This window comes from Populus nigra, chromosome 1 (assembly GCF_951802175.1).
Source record: "Populus nigra chromosome 1, ddPopNigr1.1, whole genome shotgun sequence".
NCBI lineage: Eukaryota > Viridiplantae > Streptophyta > Magnoliopsida > Malpighiales > Salicaceae > Populus > Populus nigra.
This window is the reverse complement of record NC_084852.1, coordinates 42795852-42818030: the sequence shown is the minus strand read 5'-3', so window position 1 is coordinate 42818030 and position 22179 is coordinate 42795852. Positions and strand designations below refer to the sequence as shown.

The 22179-nt window shown below is 36.0% G+C and overlaps 3 protein-coding genes and 1 non-coding gene across 6 annotated transcripts; all 4 read right to left on the bottom strand.

Moving 5' to 3' along the window:
* Nucleotides 1-5787: 5787 nt before the first annotated feature.
* Nucleotides 5788-9682, bottom strand: LOC133680949 (UDP-glucose 4-epimerase GEPI48-like). Its single transcript, XM_062104006.1, has 9 exons — nt 9254-9682; nt 8892-8941; nt 8461-8596; nt 8262-8363; nt 7889-8116; nt 7224-7302; nt 6967-7049; nt 6378-6469; nt 5788-6173 (listed from the first exon to the last, which is right to left on the bottom strand). The coding sequence occupies exons 1-9, from the start codon at nt 9434-9436 to the stop codon at nt 6080-6082; spliced, it is 1047 nt and encodes a 348-aa protein (XP_061959990.1). The 5' UTR covers nt 9437-9682; the 3' UTR covers nt 5788-6079.
* Nucleotides 9683-12120: 2438 nt separating this feature from the next.
* On the bottom strand, nt 12121-16887 carry LOC133685240 (uncharacterized). Of its 3 annotated transcripts, XM_062106888.1 has the most exons (12): nt 16314-16885; nt 16070-16224; nt 15905-15982; nt 15687-15766; nt 15385-15469; nt 14309-14728; nt 13839-13946; nt 13602-13669; nt 13408-13495; nt 13201-13272; nt 13063-13116; nt 12121-12723 (listed from the first exon to the last, which is right to left on the bottom strand). In XM_062106888.1, the coding sequence occupies exons 1-12, from the start codon at nt 16771-16773 to the stop codon at nt 12643-12645; spliced, it is 1749 nt and encodes a 582-aa protein (XP_061962872.1). In that variant the 5' UTR covers nt 16774-16885; the 3' UTR covers nt 12121-12642. The 3 variants fall into 3 exon arrangements, 2 of the variants coding, with proteins under 2 accessions (XP_061962872.1, XP_061962873.1); XM_062106889.1 differs by lacking the exon at nt 16314-16885 and having other exon boundaries at nt 15385-15491; nt 16070-16136; XR_009838714.1 differs by lacking the exons at nt 12121-12723; nt 13063-13116; nt 13201-13272 and having other exon boundaries at nt 13422-13495; nt 13815-13946; nt 16314-16887.
* An 89-nt stretch (nt 16888-16976) lies between these two features.
* On the bottom strand, nt 16977-17049 carry TRNAA-CGC (transfer RNA alanine (anticodon CGC)). The gene has a single exon. It is a non-coding gene; the product is annotated as a tRNA-Ala (tRNA).
* Nucleotides 17050-17716: 667 nt separating this feature from the next.
* Nucleotides 17717-21794, bottom strand: LOC133678927 (uncharacterized). The gene is made up of 7 exons (XM_062101451.1): nt 21622-21794; nt 20789-20855; nt 20636-20694; nt 20458-20544; nt 20211-20350; nt 18466-18520; nt 17717-18160 (listed from the first exon to the last, which is right to left on the bottom strand). The coding sequence occupies exons 2-7, from the start codon at nt 20853-20855 to the stop codon at nt 17969-17971; spliced, it is 600 nt and encodes a 199-aa protein (XP_061957435.1). The 5' UTR covers nt 21622-21794; the 3' UTR covers nt 17717-17968.
* Between the last annotated feature and the right edge of the window lie 385 nt (nt 21795-22179).

Genomic DNA, 22179 nt, shown 5'->3' with positions numbered 1-22179 from the left:
TTCCATGGCAAATTTTCAAAAGAGAATTGAAAGGCAAAATTACTTTAATCGACTTTTTGTTGTTGACAGTTCATGGGTGTGATCATGTTAGATGTTTGAAATGACTGAATGAATTTTAAGAACATGAGATCAACACTGCACCCTTAATTCCAAACCGTCAATTGTACTTTCCCAAGTATGATCTTGATTTGAGAAGAACACAGTACATGATTACAAAAACTAATTGGGGTAGGCAATCCATTGTTTCAGATGCAGACCTGTTAGCAGTCCACGGTGCCAATTTCTTCTCTCTTTTTTTTTCAATTTGCTCTTTCCATATTTATTCTATCCAAGATTGGTGTCAATGGTTTGTTTTGGCAGGCTCGCTGTAAGATTCTCGGAGTATAAAAAAAAAATTATGTCATTTAATTCGGAATCGGTTTTCATATTTGAGAGATCAAAATTCAAGGCACTATAATTGATAAATGAGAAAAAATAAGTCCCTAAAGGAAGAAAAAATTGAATAATACAAGAAGAGGAGAGAAAAAAAAAACAAGAAGAAAATAAAGAGAAGAGAGAATAGTCATTGACACAGGGAGAAATATTTGTCATGCGCCACCTCTAATGAAAGATACGTCTTTAAAGACCAAGAAAGATTGTTTTTTTAGGTCGAAGGATGTTGCACACGCTGCCATAACATAAGGTGTCCTCCCACATATTGGCACATGTGAAACATATACTGGCTGTTTCTCTTTGCTTGTTTTTTTTTTAATTTGGTCCCTGATTGTATAAGAACTAAGTCCTAAATTTCATCCAACTGGAGTCCAAGCCCTTTTCTTTCACCTTTATCCCTAACTATCCAAAACTCTTAAATTTAGGCTCGAATTTCGTCTAACCCAGGCCCAACCGAGAACAGATTAAGGACAGGTTAACTAAAAAGATAGTTGATCGTCAAATTTAGCTCATTGCAATCATGCCCATGACCTGCGTCATAATTTTTGCATTAAACTTGGGTTGACCAGGGGTGATTGGTTATGTCTCTGCTCCAAAATAAAGCAATAAAATGTCATACTGATTTTTTAAAAGTTGACCCATATTTTTATCGGTCATCCAGATTGCCTACAGAATCGATTTGGAGTCTACAGCTCCCACACGATTAATTTGATGTTCAACCAATGCAAACAATTAGATCATGTAGGTTTAAAGGTTGACATGCTAGGTCGTTTTTAATAACATTGTCAAAGAATTTCACACGGTCTCGTCATATATTTTAACGTCAAAGAAAACAAAGTCATTAAATATTTTCATCTTCTAATTTGTTTTTACTCATATTAGGCTAAAACCAAGTTATTTTTTGTATGTTATAAGATCACACCTAATGGTTATAAAAATAAGATCACAAAGACGTTACTAATACCTTAAAATTTATACTAGCATTAGAGCACGTACAATGAAACTAGCAAAGAGCTATTATAGTTACTATTGTCATGCATGGTTGTGCTTACACATACATTGCTATTTGTCCCTCTATATCATTAACATTAACAACTATCGTACCTCCTTTTCAGGAAAAGAAAAAAGAAAAACAAAAAAGTGTTGCCTTTTAACTACATCTGTTCGAAAAACAAGGTCTACTTTAAAAAATAATCAATGCTTATTCGAGCCCAAAACTAAGAAGGCAAACCATGATTCAATAGCTAGAGACTAGAAATCAATTTATTGTGGTAGCTTTTGTGATTGTGAAAAAAACAAGTTTAGAAAAATCACTTTTAGTTGTGGTTGGTTTAATTATAATATGTGTTTAATTAAAACTATGGTTGAAATTGTTTTTGAATAAAAATCATATCAAAAGTGTTTGGTTAAAACCATGATGTTGCTAGTAAAATTATTAACAGAGTGTTTAAGAGTGTGGTAACTATTACTTTTACTCCTAACCACAAATTATACATGTTTGGTTACATAAAAAAATTACTATAATTTGAAAGTTAGGTTCCACCCAAAACTGAGGTTTAACCTCAATTTAATATGAAGCAGGCTGAAAATGTTTTAGTGAGGTTAGACCTCAGTTTGTATGCTTGTGTGAAGCTTTCACTAACAAAAAAAAACAACCATTAAAAATAATCAAACCAAAATAATCCTCATTTTCTCACTAGATTTGTTTTCATTTCTCAAGTTACCTTATCCTTTTTTTTCTTCAAATCTTTGGTTTGTGAAAACAAACCCATTCTCTCGATTGGCAATATTCTTACATATCTTGGTAAGTAAACATGATGAGGTTATTTAGCACATTGGTTTTTTTTTTATTTTAGATGTTTTTTTTTTGTTCTCTAAAACAACCACATTTTTCTTCCATGTCTTAAAAATCAAAGATAAAGATCTGTAATATTTTTTGGTATTTCTCACATCATCACGTGTGTTAGTTCTTTTTCCGTTTAATCTTTAAATTTTTATTTTCTATTATGGAAAAAGCAAAACCAGCTCTCTGTTGTTTGTTTTTGCACAAGAAGATGAAGACTAGCCCAAAAATTACATAGAAACAGTAGAGAAGGTGTTGATAAGCTGGTAATTTATTTCTTAGCTTTAAAAATCATTAAGTTATAGTTAAAAATTAATGAATTGTAACATAGGTTTTTTTTTTTTGCTTGATTCATTTACTTTAGATTTTAAGTTTTAAGGCAAGATTTTTTAACTATGATTCCTTGCAAATAACTATTGGCCTGGGTTCTTATTGTTTGATTTGATAATAAATAAGATCTTATATATTTGGGTCTGTTTGAGTTGAGGATATGTTAAACTTTTTTTTTCTATTGCTCCACAAACACATTGCGTCACTCTCTCATTTGGTAAAGCTTTAATTTATATGAGTTTGGACCAATTAATGTTACCAAATGATTTCAATTTGTAAATTGATTCAATCATATTCGGTCACAATTTTTTTTGTTCTAAAATCAACGATTTGGCAAGACATGGGTTGATGTTCAGCAGGAATCCTAACTTGGACGATGGACAGTCCAAAGCATGTAGACACCTCCTCTAGCAACGTGGAAGTTGGCAGAAGGGACAGCTGGCTTGTTGGGTGGCAGGCTATAAAAGAAGCAGTAGTTGCGGGCAGTTTTCCAGGAGGCCAAACTGACCAGAACGTGGCCCATTTCTTGGGAGGCAGTTATGTTGCATTATTATATGTAATAGGTTGTACATAAGGTGTAGCATGCATGAGTGAGGTGAGGGAAAGGCTGAGTCTAGCGAGGCTAGACTGTTGCGCGAGTTCTGTTTTTAGGATGAAAAGGTGACCACGTGACTTGGAGTAACACAAAACATTCATGCCCATGGTGTGTAATATCATTGGATTGTGGTTAATGAATCTTTTGTAGCAAATAATCAAATGTGTGGTTGAAAATTGTTGTTGAATAAAAAGCATATCACAGGTGTTTGGTTAAAATTATGATTGAAATTGATTTTGCTAATAAAATGACTAAAAAGAACATGTATTAATTTCTTAGTTTGCAGTTATATTAATATGCACTGGATTATTAATACATTATAAATACAATAATGCAAATTACAGTCCCACTTTTATTGTCTCATTAACCTTGTTGCAATTTCATCATAAACATAATTCATTCAAAAATGCCTTTGGTTTCCATAGCTTTCCGAACAATGAACCATATCGATTAAAAAATCATCAGGAATAAAAATAGAAAGGGCGATCAAATTCTATGAATGTCACATCTTCCTGCGACTTCCTTCTAATATAGTTATGTATTATCATTGATACCACTGCAATCTAAACTTGTGTTTTATAAGGAAACACAAACATATTTTGCAAAATTCTCCATCTTTTTTCCTGCACTCCAAATATATGTTCTATCACATAAAAGTGTACACAATTGAGTACTTTTTCCTGACTTCGTGGTTGTCCTTGCCGATAAAAGTCTGGTATGTGATATCTCTCATCTTCATATGGCCTTAAAAATCTATACTCTTTTGGATATCCAGAATTGACTAAGTAGCACTTCCCTACAATAACTAATAATGGATTTATAATTTATTCCCTAGTAGTTACAAACCTTCAAATTATTTGCTATAAAAGGTTCATTAACCACAATCCAATGATGTTACACACTAGAGGTGTGAATGTTTTATGTTACTCCAAAAGAATCATGCTTAAACATCCATTCAAGTGACTTTAGAACAAAAAACATATTGCATTACAATAAATTAATATCCTTTAAAGGATGAAATTGAAATCAATCAATTTTAAAAAAAAGATAAAAAAAAGTCAACCAATGTTAACCTCTTAAACCGGTGACTATTCATTATGAGTATGAGACTAATCCTATACAAGTCAAATCATAAAAAATAATAAAGCAAGACTCTAAAAAAATGATAAAAAAACATTAGCTTTAAAAGGGGGGGGACTGAAAAACCTCATAAACCTAGTCTAATTTCTAAAACTCACAACTTGTGAAATTCTTAAATCGGGTTCAATGAAAAAGCTTAATTCCTAACCAATAGAATTTTGAAGGATAAAATCGTGAAAAAAATATCAATTTAAAAAGCTTGTCAAAGGAAAAAAGATTGCAGTAAAAAGAGCAGGGATCAAATTTAATAGGAAAAAACCCATGAAAGATGAGATTGTAAAAAAACAAACCCTAAAAAATGATCCTATAAAAAATAAATAGCAACCAAAAGAATAAGGACCAAATTAAAAAAAAGGATGAAATTGGAAAAAAAATGTAATTTTATATCTTATTAAAAATAAAAAAATAGTAATCAAAAGAATAAGGGATGAAATTGAAAAACATTTGTAGTTTCATAGCTTATTCAAAATTAAAATAATAATCAAAAGGATAGGGACCAAATGTGCAAAGGAAAATAAATTTCAGGTGTTGGTCCGATTTCTTGAAGGGGATGAAGCGGAATTCAAGGTGTGGAGAGAGAAAAAAGAAAAAAAAATTGTCGGCACTAAACTCGATACGTGTTATGGGCACACACCGTTCCATTGTGCCGGGAGCGCTAAGACCTTTCGAACGTTATCTTAGAAGGTGTAGGGGCTTTTTATGCTGGTAAACAACCCCGCATGCGCCTCCTGAATGGTGTGAGGATTGTCCACACGCTGGTACATGCTATGCACTCCCATCAATTTTTTTAAAAATATATTTACTTAATATTATTTACAATAATGCCCCTAAACAGCCTTAGAATTTACAATAAATCAATGTAAAATGATATAAAAAAAATACTTTGTGAGAGAGTTTTATCTTTAAAAGCATCAAAGTAATTACACTGTTCTAAAAAAATTAAAAAGTAAAAAAAAACCTGAGTATTAGACATTATATTATTTTATTCTATAGTTGAATTAGTAATTTTATTATGAAAAAAAATAAAATGGTCAAATTAACCTATAGTCTGAAGGTTTAAATGCTAAGTAGCATTTTTGTCGTGACAATACAGTAAGAATTAAGAATAGTGCCGTGAGCCTTGATGAACAGTAATTTACTTGGAAAAACTAGGTTTTTCAAAAAAAATTAATTTAATTTAATGTTTCGAGTATACATGGACTGAAATAATATAAATCAAGGGTGTTAAAATCAGTGAAAGTCATGTAAAAAAAACACAGAAGTCACCACTCTTGGGCCTGCAGTGCATTTATTTTTTTTCAAGAACAGAAGTTCTATATTCGATTGTTTCTTGCGCTGAACCACCTAGAGTAATGTTAACCAAAACTACTGTCACGGAAAAGAAGATCAAAGAATCATCAACCGACGTGCTAAATGGACTAAGAAACTGAGAACAAGGGACAGCGGATAAGTGGAAGGCTTCATCGTTAGAACCAGTGAATATTGACACTCCATCTTGAAGATTTTGCTAAAGTAAAATGCCATACGGGTAAAAGTATTCCGCAATAGGGACAATAAGTTGAACCTTTAAACAGAAGAAACCCAGGGCAGCTTATTCTAGGATGGTAATTTCAGCATGTTTATCAGCTAAAAACTCTAACGGTAAAACTTAGATAACCTAATGCTCTGGACTGGAGGATGCCTTTACAGAACACGAGACAATAATTAGTCTATAATAGAGACAATGGACATATGAACTTTCAGTTTGTGCCGTCAGGAGATCCATAGCCATAAGGGTTCTTGCTGGCCCAGTTCCATTGATCCCTACACATCTCATCAACGCCATAGTTTGCCCTACAAGAAAATTACAACATTTAATGAGGAAAATAAAGGAAATTTTACAAAATCTACATAAGATAACAGTGCCAAAGCCCCGACCAGCTTTTATTATCCAGATACAGTGCTCATACTTGATTTTCAGAATTTCATCTCATCAATTAATTTATTTAAACTACCAACTGCATTGAGATAGATAATTGTTTGGTTCTTCACACTTACTTCCAACTCAATTCACGTTCTGCCTTCTCTGTTGCTGCATACACAGTTTCAGCATCACCAGGTCGCCGATCAGCCATTACAAGAGGAATTTTCTGGCACAAGAAGATGGGACTCTTAGGAAAAATAAGTACAGATACTTTTTTTTTTTTGGCAAAACATGGATTAATCTATTTCCAGTTCACCTATCCAGAGAGAAAAAAAATTCATTACCTATATGATGATTAATTTTGACACAAGGATCCGCAACTGGATTCATTAAAAACAAGGCTCCGGTCAAAATTGATTCATGCTATCCTTCTATTATTATCTATGTAGTCTAACATGGAAACATCAGTCTCTTCCTTGTGATTTTTACAAAGCTCTAAACAGAGCCACATTCCAGGCACCCACAAACTATAGGTGAATGGATTCATCAAGGGAAACCAAAAACCACATTACCTGATCACTATATAAGAAGCATATTGTGTTCAAGAAATATCTCAATGCAACAACAGAATCGACAACTCTATGGCAGGGTTACAATTTCCCAGTAGTGAAAAGTACTGCTGAAACTTTAAGAAGGTATAAAAACATTAAAAAAATCCAGTACCTTTCCAGATGCCTTTTCAAATGCTGCGACCATCTCCAGAACTGATGTACCTTTCCCTGTTCCCAAGTTGTACACTTCACAACCTATGAGAGGCATCAACCGGGTCCAATTTTATCAGATTTCATGACATATACTAAAAGCAATAAAAATAATCAGTTTGACTTGTCAACCATTAAGAGTTCCCAAATTGTGGACCTGCAAATTATATAGAAGAAAAAAATTGGGTTGCCATAAAGGAATTGCGCATAAGTTCATACCTATATTAGCTTCAGAGAGCTTACGCAATGCAGCAATGTGCCCATCTGCTAAATCGACAACATGAATGTAATCACGTACCTGGAAGACATAAAAGCTGTCAAGAGGTTTGAGTAAAAGGAAAAGAGTTAACAACAGATGGATTCCTAAGCCTAGTACCAAAACAGAGATCAAGTTCATAAACACCCTTTGATAGTCTTCAACCACAGAAGAGAGATTCCACAAACCAACAACTCTAGGTCCACCAAGCAAAGTGCAAAATACAGATAACAAAACTCATATTATTGTGAGGAAGCCTGACTACCAGAAAAAAAATCAGCCCTATACCAAGTTCCTAGTTACACAAAGCATTCAGATGAACACAACCATGTATGCGTATTTCACTAAAGAAAAGATCATCCCATTTTCAAATACTTTTTAGCGCTCCTTAACCTGATTATTGACACACACTTTGAAGGTTTCTTAGCATCAACTGTGCCTGGCCAGTTGAGATATTTATAACCTGATGGTATAAACAGACCATATAACTTAAGAAAAGAATGCATGCTTTCAACTAGAGAATTATAGAAACACTGTTATCAAACCCATTTGTGGTTCAAACACAAAAACAGCCATGCACATATGTGAAAAAGGTAACAAAGGTAGAATGCTGACAATGAAAACATACCCCGGTACCGTCTTTTGTTGGATAATCAGTTCCAAAAACTGTTAGATGAGGCCTCCTGCCAACAGCAACTTGCTGCACATAGGGCATGAGATTGTTTGGAATTCCACGAGGATCCTCACCAATATAGCCACTCGGATGTGCACCAACTGGATTAAAGTATCTGAGTAATATGATCTTCCATTCAGAATCTGAACTGTAGATATCGCGGCAGATCTCTTCAATGAAAAGCTGAAAGATCAAACTAGTCAGATGAAAACTATGTCCTAATAAATATTTTCTATGCTGAAATCTTGAAGACCACAAGGCAACAAACTTCAGAAAGAGTCTAAGAGATCAATAGCCTGGATGCATTTAATGAAAATTAGAAGCAAACCTTGGTTCTTCCATACGGGTTTGCAGCAGACAAAGGGAACTCTTCTGTACATGGAACCTCCTTCGGCCAACCATAAACAGTAGCTGAAGATGAAAACACCAACTGAAAAATAGCAAATAAAACCAAAGATTATTCAAGCATGCTTTCACCGATATATAAGGTATCACAGATAACTGCAAAGCAACCTAGAGAAAATTACCTGCTTGCATCCATGAGCAGCCATAACTTCTAGCAGAGTAATTGTTCCAATGAGATTATTGTTGAAATAAAGCAATGGTTTCTGCATACTCTCACCAACTGCTTTCAGCCCAGCAAAGTGAATGACAGCATCAAACCTTCAGCATATAAACAGTCAACCAAATTGAGAGGACAAAAATTATAAACACATCAAGAGTAACTATAATAGCAGTGTTAGCTGCTATTAATTTTTTTTAAATAAAAAAAGAGTAAAGTCTAATCTAACAACACATATTAATCAAAATATTCAGTGACACTTGTTAGTCTGTCATGCACTCTTTAGCAATTCACCAGCCCTATATTATCATTTCAGTATAATTCCAATAACATACACAGAAAAAAAAAATTAAATCAGCAAAAAAAAAAAAATCAAAATCAAAATGGTAATCATACTTTGTCTCGGCGAAAACATTTTCCAGAGCCGGCTTGTCCCGGAGATCAACCTGCAAATTCAAAAAACCAGCACCATAATTCACCAATCATAGCATTAAAAAAAAATTATGGCACCCTGTTGTTACGGGTCTTATCGTACATGAAATATAAGTGGGCCCACTGGCCCACTGGCTCCACTTCTGTTATCTTATTTCCCACAAAATCATCAAATCTAACAAAACCTAATTAACTCAAAAAATACCACAGACAATCCTAATTAAGCGCGCAATTAGTTAATTAACCAAACAAACCATAACAACAAGTCATTAGCAAAAAAGAATTAAAAGAAATAAAAATAAGAGCAGTAGATCACAGTAACGAACCTGGTGAAAGACGAGGTTTTTGCCGAAATCACCGGCGAGTTCTTTAACTCTTTTAAGAGCAATATCAGAGGCGTTGTCGAGGTTATCAACAACCACAGTGTTGTAGCCACCTAATAAAAGTTGCAGCACCGTGTGGCTTCCTATGTAACCAGCACCGCCGGTAACCAGAATATTATAGGCCATTATAACAGCGGTAGTAATAAAAAACGAGAGGGAGGGGGGCAGGAAGGGTTCTGAGGGAGGGGGGGGATTCGCCTGCTTATATAATACAGGAAGGAAGTGATCACGGGAAAACTGAATTGAAGAGCGTGGTCTTTAAGGAAGGAAGTGAAAAGGGGAAAGTGAAAATAACGCCACCAAAAAAAATTAAAATTAAAATAAATAAATAAAGGTGGGAGTTTTGTCTGTTACAGGATCTTCGCTTGCAGAATGTATTGAAGTTCTTTTTGAGAGTTTTCAGAGAATCTGTTGTGTTTTGTGGATTTACGATAACACCCTTCTACTTGTTCTGTATTTCTTTTAGTGCTCCCCGTATTTTTTTATTTTTTTTTATAAGAAATAATTTCATGTTCATTTTCGGATGCTTGTTAAATAAACCCTAGATAACAACGCGGTTGCGGCTGGCTCGCAAGGAGATCAGGCTTTTTATTATTATTATTATTATTATTTATTTTTTTACTAGCTTGGATCCTATTCTACCTAGATTTTAATGGTATTAATGAGATTGTCTAGAGGTACTTTTGTTACTCTAAGTCAAGCCTCCGGTATATTTAAAACTGATATATTATAAATTTTTCTTCTCACGAAAGTTCTACACGACTATAATGTAAGAAATTATTATTCAATAACCTAAGACATTAATTAATAGGTTATTTACAATCAATTCTCTACTATAATTAAATTGTTTAATTTAAATTCAATTAATAAATAAGTTCAATTCAAATATTTAAAAGAAATAAAATTAATTTTATTTTATTTTATTTTCTATGTCACTCAAAGTCTTTTTTAAAAAAAGGCTAAATGGTTATGTTAAGAATATTAATTTTAATCAAAATTTCTCAATATACAACATATAATTTATATATATATATATATATAAAAAGCCAAGCCTCGGAGGGTTATTTGGACTTTATATATGTTCATCACCATTGCCTTTGTCTGCAAAGAATATTTGTTTGTTTGCATGGATTCACTCCTTTATTTATTTTTTTTCTTTTCCAATCAAGATGAATGCTTTAGTTGGAAAAGTTGCAGCTACTTTTCAAGCCCAGAATGAGTCACGGGACAGAGCTTGAACGAGGGGAATGAAACAGAAAAACAGAGCACTTGTTGCTACTTGGATTTATCCAATTAATATAAAATATATTATTTTAATATATTTTAAAAAACACACTTTAAAAAAAATTATCTACCACAATTACATAGACAAAAAAAAAAAAATGCGCTACAAAACAGCAGGAAAATGTTTTCTAACTGTTGTCTTGTTGCCTCTGCAGCTTTTCTGAGTGCTTTAATTATATGCTCATAAAACAATCAGTTTTGCCTTGACGTTGAATGATGAGCGAGGTCCTTGGTCAGCTAATCTTGTAAGGCATTGGAACGCAGCTTGACAAGGAGGCAGAGGATGCATGGAGACGGAGACCCAAGTTCAGACGGAACAATCACTTTGATGTGATGCTATTTCTTCCTCTCTCATCCTCTGGCAACGAGGAGATGAGAGCAAAAATAGTTTTGTGGGTATTTTTAAAATATTAATTTTGCGAGGAATTATTATTATGGTAAATCATATGAAAAAAAATAAAAAATCAATACAGTTTCCACATTATAGCTAGCTATACGTTTCCATGCCCAAAAGAAAGAGAACCTTATTCTTACTCCCCTATCCTTTTAATTTTATTTTTTTCTCCTTTGGATATTGCTTGTCTCTCTATCCGCAAGTGGAAGCCTAGAACACGAAACTGCAAAGCAAGCCTCCCTAGGATAAACTAGATCATTCCGAGAAACCTCCAGAGCTCAAATACACGTCCCTCTAAGGCAACAAAGAATTACAAGGTAGGTGATGAGATTGTGATATTTTATTGATTTGATTTAGCTTTTCATCGGCATCATTAGAGGCCTAAAAAGATGCTTTGAGATCCAATTTACCTTTTTATAACATAATTTTTAAAAGGGGTGTCGCAATATCCAAGCCACTCGCGTACCTTTTAGACATAATTAACAATTTCATGAATTCAACTGTGTTGCATGTTGCTTCACCGCCCTGACTTTACACAAAAGCAAAAAGGAAAAAAGGTAGTCACCTCTTCTGGCCTTCAACAAGGTTCCGCTCGTGTCGTCTTGCTTTTTATCTTGTAAAAAATCCCCATGCTTTACATGCAAAAATAGCTGGAGATGCTCTCCTTTAGTTTTAGCAGGCTTTGCAGCCCTCAAAAGTAAAAGCCAGAGCTCTGTTTGTTACAAAACTACGATAGGGTAAGTCCCTGTCAGCCTTTCAACCCCCGCCACCCTCTCCCTTCCATCTTCTTTTCTTAAAAGAAGAAGAAGAAGTAGAAATAATGAGGCATGCGAATTAAGCCATGCCACGTGCATTAGTCTTCTTTCAAATCACTGCCACGCCTAAACCCAGAGAAACAAGAAAACAATAATAAAAACAAAATGACAAAAAGAAAAGAAATCATTAGATCTAACCGATTGACTTAGCATATACTGTGTTTGCTGCTAAATTAGGTAACCGGTTGCAGTCACCATGTTGATTCAACCATGAAATATACTTGCCACCTATCTTATCTTCAACCGACTTTTGACTAAAAACAAATACAGTCGGAAAAATAAGAAATCCACTCACAGGACTACTACAGGACATCAGGTGGAGACAACTTAGCATTCATTTTATTGTTGACCATTACCAAATAATCCAGGCTCCACAAAAGGAAACATGAAATAGTTCCAACTTCTTTCTGCAGAGATGATCAGAATTTATCTACAGTAACAAGCAGGAAAACTAAGAACATGTCCCTATATTTGTACAGACATTTGTGTTACAAAACTCACAAGTGAGGTGATCAATTTTACGATTTCCATTGCCATATGCTAACAACACATAAAAATACCTTTGTAGCTTAAGTAGTCAAATGGGTTCCAGAACAGTTTTCGGCTGTGGCACAACCAAGCAGCTGGCTTCTGAGCCTCCATTTAAACACATGTCAAGATTTAATTGCTGATGTGCAATGATAGTTCTGATCATGAGTTAGCGCATTCACACAAGCGTATTTCCTGCCTGCTTTTTAGATGATTCAACCGAGCAGATCTTCTAAAGTAGAGCATAAGGTATATCAATGCAACACTATGCAAACTGGAGGTTGGTGGCTGAATTCTAACCAGAACCATGATTAAATCCACTCAGTAGTTACAGGTTGAGAACTAAGCAGTCTTTCAGCCTCGTCATTTGCTTCAGCTTGTAGTCTCCATCTCTGCATCAAACCAGATTTTTCTTTCAAAAATTAAAAAAAGGAAAGGAAAAGGTAAGACAGAAAGAATAAATGGCAACGTAAAGCAAACTGCGTGACAAGTGGATATTTGGATCGTTTACATGCTTCACTTCACTTTCTATTGATCTATTTGTTTTCAAGCATTCCGTATGGTCAAGTTCAAGAGTTCATGATCAAGTACAGTATGTACACTCATTTCAGATATATTTAAGTTTTACTTTCTAGTTTCTTCTAGGCAGTAATTATTCCAGAGTTTGACTTCGAGAATCTCAATCTAACCAATTCTCTTTCAAATATGGTAAAAACTAAAAAAAAACATGCCTCTTCAAGATTTTCCAGCTCCATGATTTGCTGTATCTGTTCAGCTATGCTTTCCTGTAAACAAAAATTACTAAGTTCAGTAACTTTGTTTTAAGCATCGAGAGATCAAGGATATGAAGCAACTAAAATAGCACGCACCACATTGCTCAACGCTTCCGCAGCAAGAACATCAGAGTCCATTTCAACCTCAATTTCAATCATCGAAGAAATCTGAGAGTGAAGAGTAACCTAGTGACCAATCCCAATCTGGAGCAGAAATTAAAACAATATATGTGCATTTGTTGATGGTAATGATTTAAGGGGAAAATTTAACCCTTTTTTTCTCCTATATTGTCAAAAACATACTCTTGCATAGCTATCAATGAGTTCGATCCGTCCTTCGAGTGAATTTTCCAGGCCTTCTCGGACCCTTTTCACCCTAGTTCTACGGGCACTGAAAGAATGAAATGAGTGAGCTACAAAGAAGGGACTGCATGTGGATTAGAATAAATTCAGCAAGCATGATGAACTAGATTGCTAGAATGTCAAGAGGGTTTCACCGATAAGAAGGTTCTCCTACAGCAAAAATCTTGTTCTCCAGCTGACACATCCGAGCCAACATCCAAACCTACACATGCAACATATGGACATCTTACAGTCATTTCTTCCAAATCTTTTGAACACATCTGTTGCACTTGAGGTTCCAACAGACAATGTGAACCTCAGTATATTACTGACATATCAAGAAATAGTAACAGAAGTTGTGATAGTACCAGTCACAGCACGCATGTGAATACCTCTTTTTCAGCAGCTTCTTTTAGTTCCTTAATGCGAGACTGAAGTAAGTCATACTGAGACAACAGCTTCTGCTTGATTGCAGTTGCATCCACTGACTTTTGAGGAAGCTGGCACCATCAAAGAGATGATTATTCATTCTGTGTTCTCTTCAGAAGAATCTTTAAAAGGGTGAATAACATCCAAATCAGTTGAACAAATTTAGCCTCATTGAATTACAACTAGCAGCCTTACAACTGCAACAGTCTAAATAAAGCATCGAAGGCAAAGGAACCAGAGAATTAATCCTCTGATACAAATGAAGCATGGACATAAACGAGAAAAGAAAAGGAGTCTAGTAGCTAAATGCTGGAACTTTTATGACATGAATAGATTAAGAGTTAGATGGATGTCTTAAACAAGTATTTGGAATCTCAAAAGCAGAAACTAGTTAAGAGAAAAATATCCAAGAAAACAGGAGAGTCAGGCTCACCTGGTTCAATCCAGGGAAAACCAGTGTATTTAGAGTAGCTCCAACACCAAGAGAAGAAATAGCAGCAACTACAAGGAATTGGGGCAAGCTGGGATCAATAATACCAGATGCAGCATCTCCAGCAACCAAGACAGCAAGGAGCGGAACAAGAACAGAAGGGTTAAGCAAGGATAGCTTTCCATCTTTTACAGGGGCTCTTAACAACAGTGACTCCTGGCCATTTTCATGGTTTGTCAGGCACATTGGTTCTCCAGGGTAGACATTGGGAGCCTTTGGACTAAATTTAAAGGGGCCCACATTTCTGTAAACATTTGATGGAACTGCTGAAGCAATGGTCACCCTTTCACTTTTTTGTGCTGGAAGGTCTACTGTTTCAGTAGCAAATCTCTGTGTCCTTGCCATACCAGAAGGGGTCTGTACCTGAAAAGTAGAAATGCATAGAAATTATTATGAGTGTTTAAAGGGAATGAGGGCATCTAATCGGGAGGGATTCTTCGTTAATATGAGGTGAAAACATTAACAGTGGACAGAGAGAAAAGAAGCATAAAGATCAAATTTCAGGTCTCCTGAATGTAGCAGGAGAACCAGATAAGGATAAATTTGCTATTAAGCCATATGGGACACCGAAACTTGCCACCAAAGGAAGAAGAAGAAGATTACATGAAGGGTGCCATTGAAGATGATTTTTTTAGCGCACAAAAGGCAAATTTTGGCATTAATGGTGTATACAACCTACGAATCCTATCTAGTATGAGGCCAGTGGATCAACTTGTGAAATAACTTCCTGGTACTAAAGAAAGCGATTTTACCATTTTGAACTACCATAACAATCTCGTCTTGCAACAGCAGAACTTTTTAAACCTAAGGAACATGAGCAGTGATGGCCATAAAAGTTACAAACACCACAACAATTTATATGTTTCATACCACTTCTGAAACGGCTGGTCAGAATATTAGTTTTGCATTAGAACTTAGAAGGTAGCTCGATATCAAATAATGATGAGTTTCCAAAGAAAGGATTAAAATCTGAATAAAGTACAAGAACCAGTTGACATTCAAATTCAAGAAAAACATACCACAATGGAGTGAACAGCTGCAGGAATACTTTGCTTCATTAGTTGCAAAAATCTTAGCCCCCTTTCCCAAGCAGGAAGATCCATGCTGCGTTCGGCAGGAGTATTTCCTTAGAAAAAGTGAATATCCCAGGATCAACACCATACTAGTTATTGTAAAAAATGAATTTATCAGTTCAAACTATACCTTGTCAAATAAAAACACCGTAGATGTGCTCTTGACTAAATATTTTAAACTTTACAAGCAGAACAGACAGCATGTAGCTTGAATGTAACAATAACAATACAGATGGAAGTAAACCAACCTGATTGCTTCTGAGTCAATTCTAGTGATATCCCCAGAAACAAGCTCGTATTGGTACCGGCACTTGGAACAAGATGCAATCTACAGAAAAAGCATTATATCATCACTACAACATATCAAACAATTAAACTACAGTGCCGAGAGCAATAATATCCAGAATTGCAGGGCTGCCAGACATCCAGGCTAGACATTATATTGAAAGCCCTTGTATCCAAATACCTGAATGCCATGTTGAGGTTGTGCAACAGCAACAGCTATCATACAAGTTGGACATCTCACAACCTTACCAAATGGCACCTACCAAAACCACAATCCATAACTTTATTATTACTAGACTCCCTTTTTTCATTAATGAATATTAATTAACTACAAATCACCATTTACCTCGTCCTCGCTAGGCGACACACCAACGCGGCAAATATAATCGATCATCTTAAGAGCATCAGAAACCTTCAATGCCGCAGCAAGACCTTGAACTAATGACGTGTAAACACTAATATCCGGCCGCGACCATTTCCATCTTTCTATCTCAGTAACGCCTGCAATATATATATATTTTTTATTTGTTTAAAAAGAACAAATTCAAATTGAATAATACTGATTAATAACTAACTAACTAACCGACTACCTTGATCGAAGCTGGAACGCATAGCGTAAAAAACAGAGAGAGCCAAATCAGTATTGCCGCGATCAATGGCGGCTGTTATAATACCACAACAATCAGTTACACTAACTAAACCGTTACTTTTATTAGTGATTACAGATATTATTTGCAGGGCTTCATTGGCGTCTTTAGCAGCGGAGACTCTGGAGAGGGAGTCTTCATTTAGTGATAAAAAAGAGTTGTTGTTGTCGTTTTCGTCGTCGGCGGCGGCGGATTGGCTTAGTGAAGAAGCGAGTGGTTTTAAGGATGGTGTTCTTGAAGTGGAAAAAAATGGTGCGGTTTTATGGAAAGAAAATAAGAGGGAGAGGAGAGTGGCTGTGGTAGTGTAGTTTGGTTTTGGAGAGAGTTTAGAGAGGAGAGGAGGGGAGTGTGAGAAGCGGGAGAGGTAGGAGGAGGAGGAGCAAAAGCCTAAGTTTAGTGTCATTTTTTATATATATTGTTAAGATAAGGAAATTGAAGAGGGAAGGGAGGTGGTTTTGTTAATGGCTGGCGGAGTTTGCTGTTACTGTTTAATTCCTTTCTCTGTTTGTTTCGGATGACGAGATGAGAAACGAGAGGTTGTCGGGCGTGGTTGATTACTATTGGATAAAAGAAAAAAGTATATTAATTTTTGCAAAACAATTTTGATGGAGCTGCGGGGAATCGAACCCCGTGCCTCTCGCATGCGAAGCGAGCGCTCTACCATATGAGCTACAACCCCATATATTGAATCTCCAGGACACTAGATCACTTAATATTAATATAATCCAAATATTGCTTTTCTCTGGCTTCTAGGGGCGTGTAGAGAGATCGAGGATCTCTGTCGCTGCCGAGTCACTGTTGGAGGGTTTTTAGTTCTCCCTTGACATTTTGCTTAAAAGCAGATGGGTAGAAAAAACGAACCCCCTGCTGCTGTAAAGCATCGTTTTGTTGAGAGAAAATGCCCAAAATCATGCGAAGCGACAGGCTGACTTCATTAGATGACTACAAATGCATTACTTGCTGCCACGTTCTGATTCTGCTTTATAGCTTCTGGTTAGCATTAATAGATATCAAGAATAGCACCATGCTTTGGACAGTAAATACTTGCTACTGGACCAAAATGCAGGGCCAACTAGACATTAACTGTCAATCTTCGCCAACAAATCACTAAAACAATGCGCACCAACTAGACATTGCCGCTGATCGAAAGGAATTTTTTGTCATTGCAATTGGCTGAGCAGGAGAGGTAAGAGAAAACACAAGTCATTCTCTACAAATCACCCAAACCTATCCATCTTCAAACTTGGTATCTGCTATTCACCCGTGAATGTCAAAACTATGCGTTCAACAGCCACAATTTACGGGGAGCTCAAGCACACAAAGACGGAAAAACAATCAACAGTAAATTCCTGAGAAACCATGAATTGCATTAACATCCTGTAACTGATAAAATGCCACTGGGAAAATACCAAGCTGGATATAGTTCAACATGACAAGCAAAAATGAAAATTTTTAGGGAGGCCTAGGTTCTGCAACTGAAGCACCCTTGGCACTCCAATGAACAGGGTCAGTAGGGAGGCTGAGAAGACATGATCATAGAAGACTCTGCTTCAGAGTCGCAAACACCCCGTCTGATCAACCTCTTACAAGAGCTCGCATCAGAATCGGCCTCTTGCCCATGGCACCCTTGGCCGCCTGCCACCGCCGTTGTATTTTATAGCATTGTTTTGCCGTGACAAGACTTTCATCCTCTGCTCCTTCATGTTAGCAAACAATAAATCCAATGTTTGAGGCCTCTGCTTGGCACCCACATCCCCTTGATGCTGTTGTTGGTTATGGCGCGGGGGTGACTGCACAACGACAACAAAAGTCAGTATGATATGGATGCATTCACAACAAAGAAGCAGCTCTCTGTTACTGTCGTTGCTGCACACCCTAGCAAATCACCATTGGTGCACTACAGCCCTAAAATGATCTGGTGCATGGTTTAATGGTGTCTTGCCAAAAAACTTGTCAGACATATCTAGGCTGCAGACAAATCTAATAATTTCACAAATATGGAAAGCAAAAGCATTTAAAAAAAAATTTACATCTTCCAATGACAGATAGAATCTTTAATTGAAGAAATCCCACTGCTAAAAGAGAAAAAAAATACCTTTCTAGCAAAGCCTCCATTTGCAGCCCTCTTCTTAACTGTAAAACCTGCAGCCCTGCATCCGGAAACAAGAAAAAATAACTCGAGTAGGATGATGTTTCAAGCACCTGAACCCAATATAATACTCTCTGCTTTTACCACAACCAATCAAATCTTACAAAAACTACATGAGATAAAATTCCACTTGGTTGAGGTTGAGACCTGAGATTCTTACCGTAAGTGTTCAAATTATATTGAACTAAGAATTACAACAAACCCCTTTTTGCAGACAACAGTCGCTCGAATAAAAAAAGTGAAGACCCTTCTCAGCAGTTTTTCCTTTAATATTCAAGAAAACTTTAAAGAAATGGAAGCTTGTCAGAACTCGTAAGTCTTTGCAATTTGCAAAAACAGAGGATAGGACCTCAATGGAGGCAGCAGATCTGAAGAACTGTGAGAACCAATTCTCATGCTGTCCAAAAAGCAGGAGACTCCAGCCCAGGTTCGAGAACACCATCCATCAACCACAAAAGCCACATACATGCATTTGCTGGTAAAGAGACTAATGATTCTCCAGCCATATCTTAAAAGAATTCACAAACTTCCCAAGAAGGCATGTTCTAGTAATTCACTCAAACTTCTTCCCTCTTTATCATTTGGAGCTTGAAATTTCTTAAACACAAAACTCTTATTCTTACGACCAAAAACAACCCATATTTCATAACCAATAAGGCTCTGTTAACTTCCATCTCAGCCACCACGAATTGGATCAAAACCCAGTCAGGTATGACACAAATGAGAGATCAAGGAACAGAGAACAATGAAGAATCAATCAAAATTTACTAAGAGGAAAGAAAACTCCAGAGTTCAAATCTCCTTGACACTACCTTCTAACAGCAAAGGATAGGCACCTTCATTTGGTATCCCCCGATTTTCAGAGAAGAGTAAAAAATAATGAGAATAAAGATTGGGAATGGGAGATAAGCAACAGAAAATTGCATCAGTTGAAAAATCAGCCTAGATGCACAAGGAAAGGGAGCAGAGGCCAGCAGCAAGAAGAAGCCAATGACCACATATGATAACATAATTTGAAGTTTTGAACCCTCCAAATGATGGATATACACCCATAAGGTAAGAACTACCACTTGAAACTGCTGCAAGACAGGAAGAGAACTGTCCACTAAAAAAATAATGCACAGAAAACTACTAGCAAGTCATGTAAAGGATGAATTCTTTACAAAATTGCTCGTTCAACATCACTTCAACTGATCAGACATCTTTTGTCTTATTTAAGCCTGTATGCTGTTTTAAAATGCATCCATTTTTTTATCGTGTTTCATAATCCATCTCCAAATGCATCTGTTTTTGTTGTGTTTCATCACTCATCTGCGAATAAAATCTCTATGATCACATGCAGACCACTTTTTACAGTCTACACAAATGACAAGTATCCATATCAACAGGCAATCCATATCCAAAATACAGCTATTCAATTCTGGGTGATGTGAATGGAAGCCAACAATAATTAGCATCACTCCAAATGGGCCACTTGTAACCCAACCACTCATATACAGGAATTCCACAACAATATTGAGGAAACTATTACATGGAACGCCATGTGGCAGAGTTCATCGGATTTACCTGTAATAAGTCCACAGTAAAATAAAATAAGATGGACAATTCCTATCGCCACCAGTATCATACCAACTGGTCAAAACCATTGCTTCTTATATAAAGGAGCAATACAAAATTGCATAGCATTATACCTTGCATTGTTTGAATTGGCTATGAAATTGCGACCAAAACTTCTATTGTGAAAGGGAGCCACTGCAGCCTTCCTTGCAGCCTCGGATGTTAAAGGAAATTGGTTACCATGGAAATTTGACCTTCTTTGAGCCAAGGCACCCTGATTAACCAAATTTTAATCATGTAGAGAATAACTAAATTATGGGTCGATAAAAAAGGGAAAAATGTATTAAAAGTTAATGTGTGTTAGCAGCTGCAAATTCATACCTGCCGGACCAAGGGCCCCATGTCCATATAACGCCGCACCTTTAAAGCTTTTTCGTGGGCAGGGTTAAATGTTTTCTGATTTTTAATCTGTCCAAATTAAAAGACATGTCATCGATAACATCTAAGAATATTAAAAAACAGAGACAAAAAGTGTTCCAACAAAAGAAAAGTTCCCTACCGGAGCCCTTTGCTGCTTCTTAGGTTTAGTTGTATTTTTAGACATTTTGATGATTTCATCTAGAAAATAACACAAAACAGAACAATATCCATGAGTACTGAATTCAGGAGGAGAAAGGAAACAATCAAATCTTGGAGCAGCAAATTGGGATACCTAATGGCATGTCCAATTTCTTTTCTGTATTAGCAATTTCTTCACGAGAGAGTGGTTTAGTAGCCATCTGCATGGAGAAACAAAATTAGTCAACTGTGTAAGCATGTAAATACAACTATTTAAAGATTTTGAAAGGTTAAAAACAAATAAATGTCTGACAGCACAAAGCAAAGACAAGTCTACAGATTGAGAAACAAAAGTTAAATAAATAAATAAATAAACCCAAGAGTCCCAACAAAGGGGAAAACCAGAAAGCAAAATCAAACTTTGAGCTCAAAGAGGCACTGTTTCCAGTCTTGATATGCAGTTACCGAAAGAGAAAGGTACAGACCACCTACACATACCATTCAATTCCCCCACAGTTGCAATTACCTTGAAACACATATTTTAATTAGCCAAATAACAGTCACCAACTTGAGCAGACTGAATTGATTTTTAGTAAATTAGACAGTAGCTAAAGCTTATCATATAACTCTTCTCGAAACGCAAAGCGTTAAGGTTTGGTTTTCTAAAAGCTCGAAAACCCTAGAAACCAAAAAACCAATCCAAACCGGTCTTAATAAGGTGACTAATCATCAAACTCGTGCCTGTAGCTTGTCAAAATCGTGTTTTTCAATTCATGCACCAAAAAACTCCACGTAAAAGCAAAAACAAAAAATATGCAACTCCTTGGCAAAGGAGACTGAGAGCACTTTACACATGATTATCACAAAATCACCAACCACATAGAGTTTCGCCATTCGTTGACAAAAACTATACAGGTAAAATGAAGATGTGAACAGAGAGATACAAAAACGACCAATTGCTGTATTAAGTCAAGGCGAGAAGGTTACCAAATTAGCAGAAGAAATCTTAGACGGTATTGTTGATGGAAAAGCGGAAATCAACGGATAATTAGGGTTAGGGTTTTGTAAAAGGAGAGGAAAGAGATTGGGGATTTTATTTTAATTTTTTTTGCGAGGGGAGGAGGAGATAAAGGACAGGAAAGAAAGTAAAATTTGAAAACGTGTGGGGCTGTAAAGGAGGATATTTTTACATGGAAGCAAGGGCGTAATTATCACGTCACCTCAGGTGGGGTTCGTTAAAGATCAGGTGTGGTACCAAAGGGATGGAACCCAAGGGGCTTTATGTGGCCGTATTTGGTTGGTTGCCATCCAGGTCAACCGAGGCCAATTAAGGAAGTAGAAAAGTAGTTATTACTTTAATTAATTACCTAAAATTGAAGGAATGGAACACATGCAAGGAGATTGGGATGTGTTGGATTATAGTAGTGGTACTAGCCTTGGTGTGCGTATTTTACTATGAGACTGAACCATTTTTTTATATAAAATATAGTGTTTATACATTGAAATAACGTGCCAAAAAATAAAAACCGGTAAATATGTAATAAT

Excerpts from the sequence above, each read along its gene's own strand:
- LOC133685240 (XM_062106888.1), bottom strand. The coding sequence starts at position 16,773 with ATGACACTAAACTTAGGCTTTTGCTCCTCCTCCTCCTACCTCTCCCGC. Across the intron at positions 15,983-16,069 it reads TGTCGCCTAGCGAGGACGAG|GTGCCATTTGGTAAGGTTGT; the intron begins GTAAATGGTGAT and ends TGGTTTTGGTAG. Across the intron at positions 13,273-13,407 it reads TCATTGATAGCTATGCAAGA|ATTTCTTCGATGATTGAAAT; the intron begins GTATGTTTTTGA and ends CTTCACTCTCAG.
- LOC133678927 (XM_062101451.1), bottom strand. The coding sequence starts at position 20,855 with ATGGCTACTAAACCACTCTCTCGTGAAGAAATTGCTAATACAGAAAAG. Across the intron at positions 18,521-20,210 it reads GCCAATTCAAACAATGCAAG|GGCTGCAGGTTTTACAGTTA; the intron begins GTATAATGCTAT and ends TTCCGGATGCAG. Across the intron at positions 18,161-18,465 it reads ATGGAGGCTTTGCTAGAAAG|TCACCCCCGCGCCATAACCA; the intron begins GTATTTTTTTTC and ends GTCGTTGTGCAG.
- LOC133680949 (XM_062104006.1), bottom strand. The coding sequence starts at position 9,436 with ATGGCCTATAATATTCTGGTTACCGGCGGTGCTGGTTACATAGGAAGC. Across the intron at positions 7,303-7,888 it reads CAACAAAAGACGGTACCGGG|GTACGTGATTACATTCATGT; the intron begins GTATGTTTTCAT and ends TATGTCTTCCAG. Across the intron at positions 7,050-7,223 it reads GCTCTCTGAAGCTAATATAG|GTTGTGAAGTGTACAACTTG; the intron begins GTATGAACTTAT and ends TGCCTCTCATAG.